General features: G+C 41.2%; 1 protein-coding gene across 3 annotated transcripts in view; it reads right to left on the bottom strand.

Annotated features, from left to right (window-relative positions):
* Positions 1-377: 377 nt before the first annotated feature.
* map3k7 (mitogen-activated protein kinase kinase kinase 7) overlaps positions 378-2,131 on the bottom strand; it is a 26,468-nt gene continuing 24,714 nt past the window's right edge. For all 3 annotated transcript variants that reach the window (XM_006796250.3, XM_006796251.3, XM_035910098.2), the window contains one exon: positions 378-1,926. In XM_006796250.3, the coding sequence (XP_006796313.1) occupies positions 1,746-1,926 (181 nt within the window). In that variant the 3' untranslated portion in view covers positions 378-1,745. The remainder of the gene's footprint in view (positions 1,927-2,131) is intronic.

Below are 2,131 nucleotides of genomic sequence, written 5' to 3'. Positions count from 1 at the left end.
GTGTTTAAGATGGACTACTTGCTGCCAGTACTGCCTTTTATGTCACCCTGAGTCGACTTATTGGGTTGAAATCTTTCTTACTGTAGCAGGACTGTTGTTACTAAAGTAAGAGAAGCCAGGAATGAAAAAGGAATCTTGGGTATGTTGGACATGATTGTACAGGTTGGGTGTGTTTTGTGAATCTGTATGTGGGTTTGTTATTTTTTAAAATTTGTTAGATTTGTCATAAAAAAAATAAACAAAAAAAAATCAGAATAAAGTGTCCACCTTGAAAGATGACCCCCATGTTAAAATGTCTAACTTTATAGCCTTAAAACGTATATTCTATTGGTTTTAGTCTCTGTAGTTTCATCCTCCATAATAACACACACATCACATCGTTTCACCATTTTGTTTATTTCATAATGCCTTCCTTGATGTCATATGCTGCATCCCCTTCCCAATAACTTATGAAACATTTCGAAAAAGAGGTGTGTGTGTGTGTTATAATTCAATCTCACGAGGAGGACTTAAAAAGATGTTAAGTCTTGGATGTTTAAAACCAGAACCAGTATAATGAGAAATACAATTTGAATATAACCTGATTAAATAGCAACTGTGCAAAAATACTTACGAGATGTGAGACACCAAGAAAAAAAAAGTACATTTCATAGTCCTGGGAATAAAGCTGCTGGCAGACATTTACATTATCAGTTCAACGATACACATCTATCTCTCTTCTTTCCGTTATTATTTCATTCATGTTCAGTAGATCAAAAATATCTTAAAAAAAAAAACTTTTATCCCCACTAAATATCACATAACACAAGCACTTAAAATGCAGGCAACTTCTAAGGCAACATGTGAACTAAAAACAACCTCTACTGTATAGGGAGGTGACCCTCCTCTATTTTGTCCGTTAGGCCATTCACAGACCAGATAAAATATGTCCTATTGCAAACAAATGACACAAAGTGAACTACTGAATAGAAAAGACAAAACGCAAAACAACACTGAGGTCAAATAAGAAGGGATACCACAGCTCCTTGTGTTTACTCTGGAAGCTAGCCCACTTTTTAATGTGTATTTTAATGTGAAGCTCTTCCTTCTGCTGACACATTTGACTGGAGGTCTATAGAGAGGCTCATGCTCACAATTAAAAAGGTAGAGATAATGGGTGAATTTAAAAAGGGGCTATGATTTGGATAACAGGGATTCCTAGCACGCACTGCAGAAAGATTTTGTTGCACATTCTGCTTCAAAGCCTTTGTTTTGAGTTTCACATTCTGAGGAGGATGGTGTGGCCGTTAACCACTGAGGAGCGCAAACAGACACTGACTGGTTAGCCCACAGGCCCTGAGAGCAAACACAGAGAAAACACAACCTGCGTCTCATCAGCAAGTTGTCTCGGTCATAGACGTCGGCCACCTCGCTCCGTCCTGAAGCGCAGTGGCGGCAGCGACAGTGTCTGGGCTCATCTGAATGGAGGACCAGTGATTGTTTGGTCTGCGCTCACAGAAGACACTGTGAGGATGTGCAAATGTATATACAGGAGACAAAGGTCTTCCTGTTGGGTCTACAATGCAACATGCAGCAGACAGTAGAATAGAGGTCTCTTTCCAAAGCTGGACTGGGAGCAGTGTATGTGCAGAGCAGATGATGGGTAGTGTTGCAGCGCAATATTGAGGAGCGCAGGAGGGTGAAGGTGAGGAGGGTGGAGGTGATGAGGGGGGGTGAGGAGGGGGAGTGGCAGAGTTTGTGTCTCATCATGACGTGCCCTGTCTCTTCTGTTGCTGAACCCGGATCAGCTCCAGCTGTTTTTTACACTTCTGGTAGTATGTGGACAGACTCTTATTCTCCTCCAGCAGCTTTTTGTGCTCCTGCACCAGACGGGACGTGTTCTGCTGGTCCTTTTCGTCTTGGTCCAGTTCAGCAATGAGCTCCTTCCTGTGCAGATAGTCAGGGAGGCTGCGTTTTTAGGCATGTCATTTTCAACATTATGTTACGAGATTATGTATGCAGCTTTGGTAGCTTTTATGCAATTAAAATTTTAAACATTCACACATTACAGCTGTGAGATTTGGCAGTCAAGACACAATGAATAAGCATCTTCCACTGGGGTTTATGTGAGGTCTTTGAATGAAAGTGAATT

The sequence above is a fragment of the Neolamprologus brichardi genome, chromosome 15, assembly GCF_056152115.1.
Source record: "Neolamprologus brichardi isolate AB-2024 chromosome 15, ASM5615211v1, whole genome shotgun sequence".
Lineage (NCBI taxonomy): Eukaryota > Metazoa > Chordata > Actinopteri > Cichliformes > Cichlidae > Neolamprologus > Neolamprologus brichardi.
The sequence above is the reverse complement of the archived record's forward strand: the minus strand, read 5'-3'. Positions and strand labels throughout refer to the sequence as shown.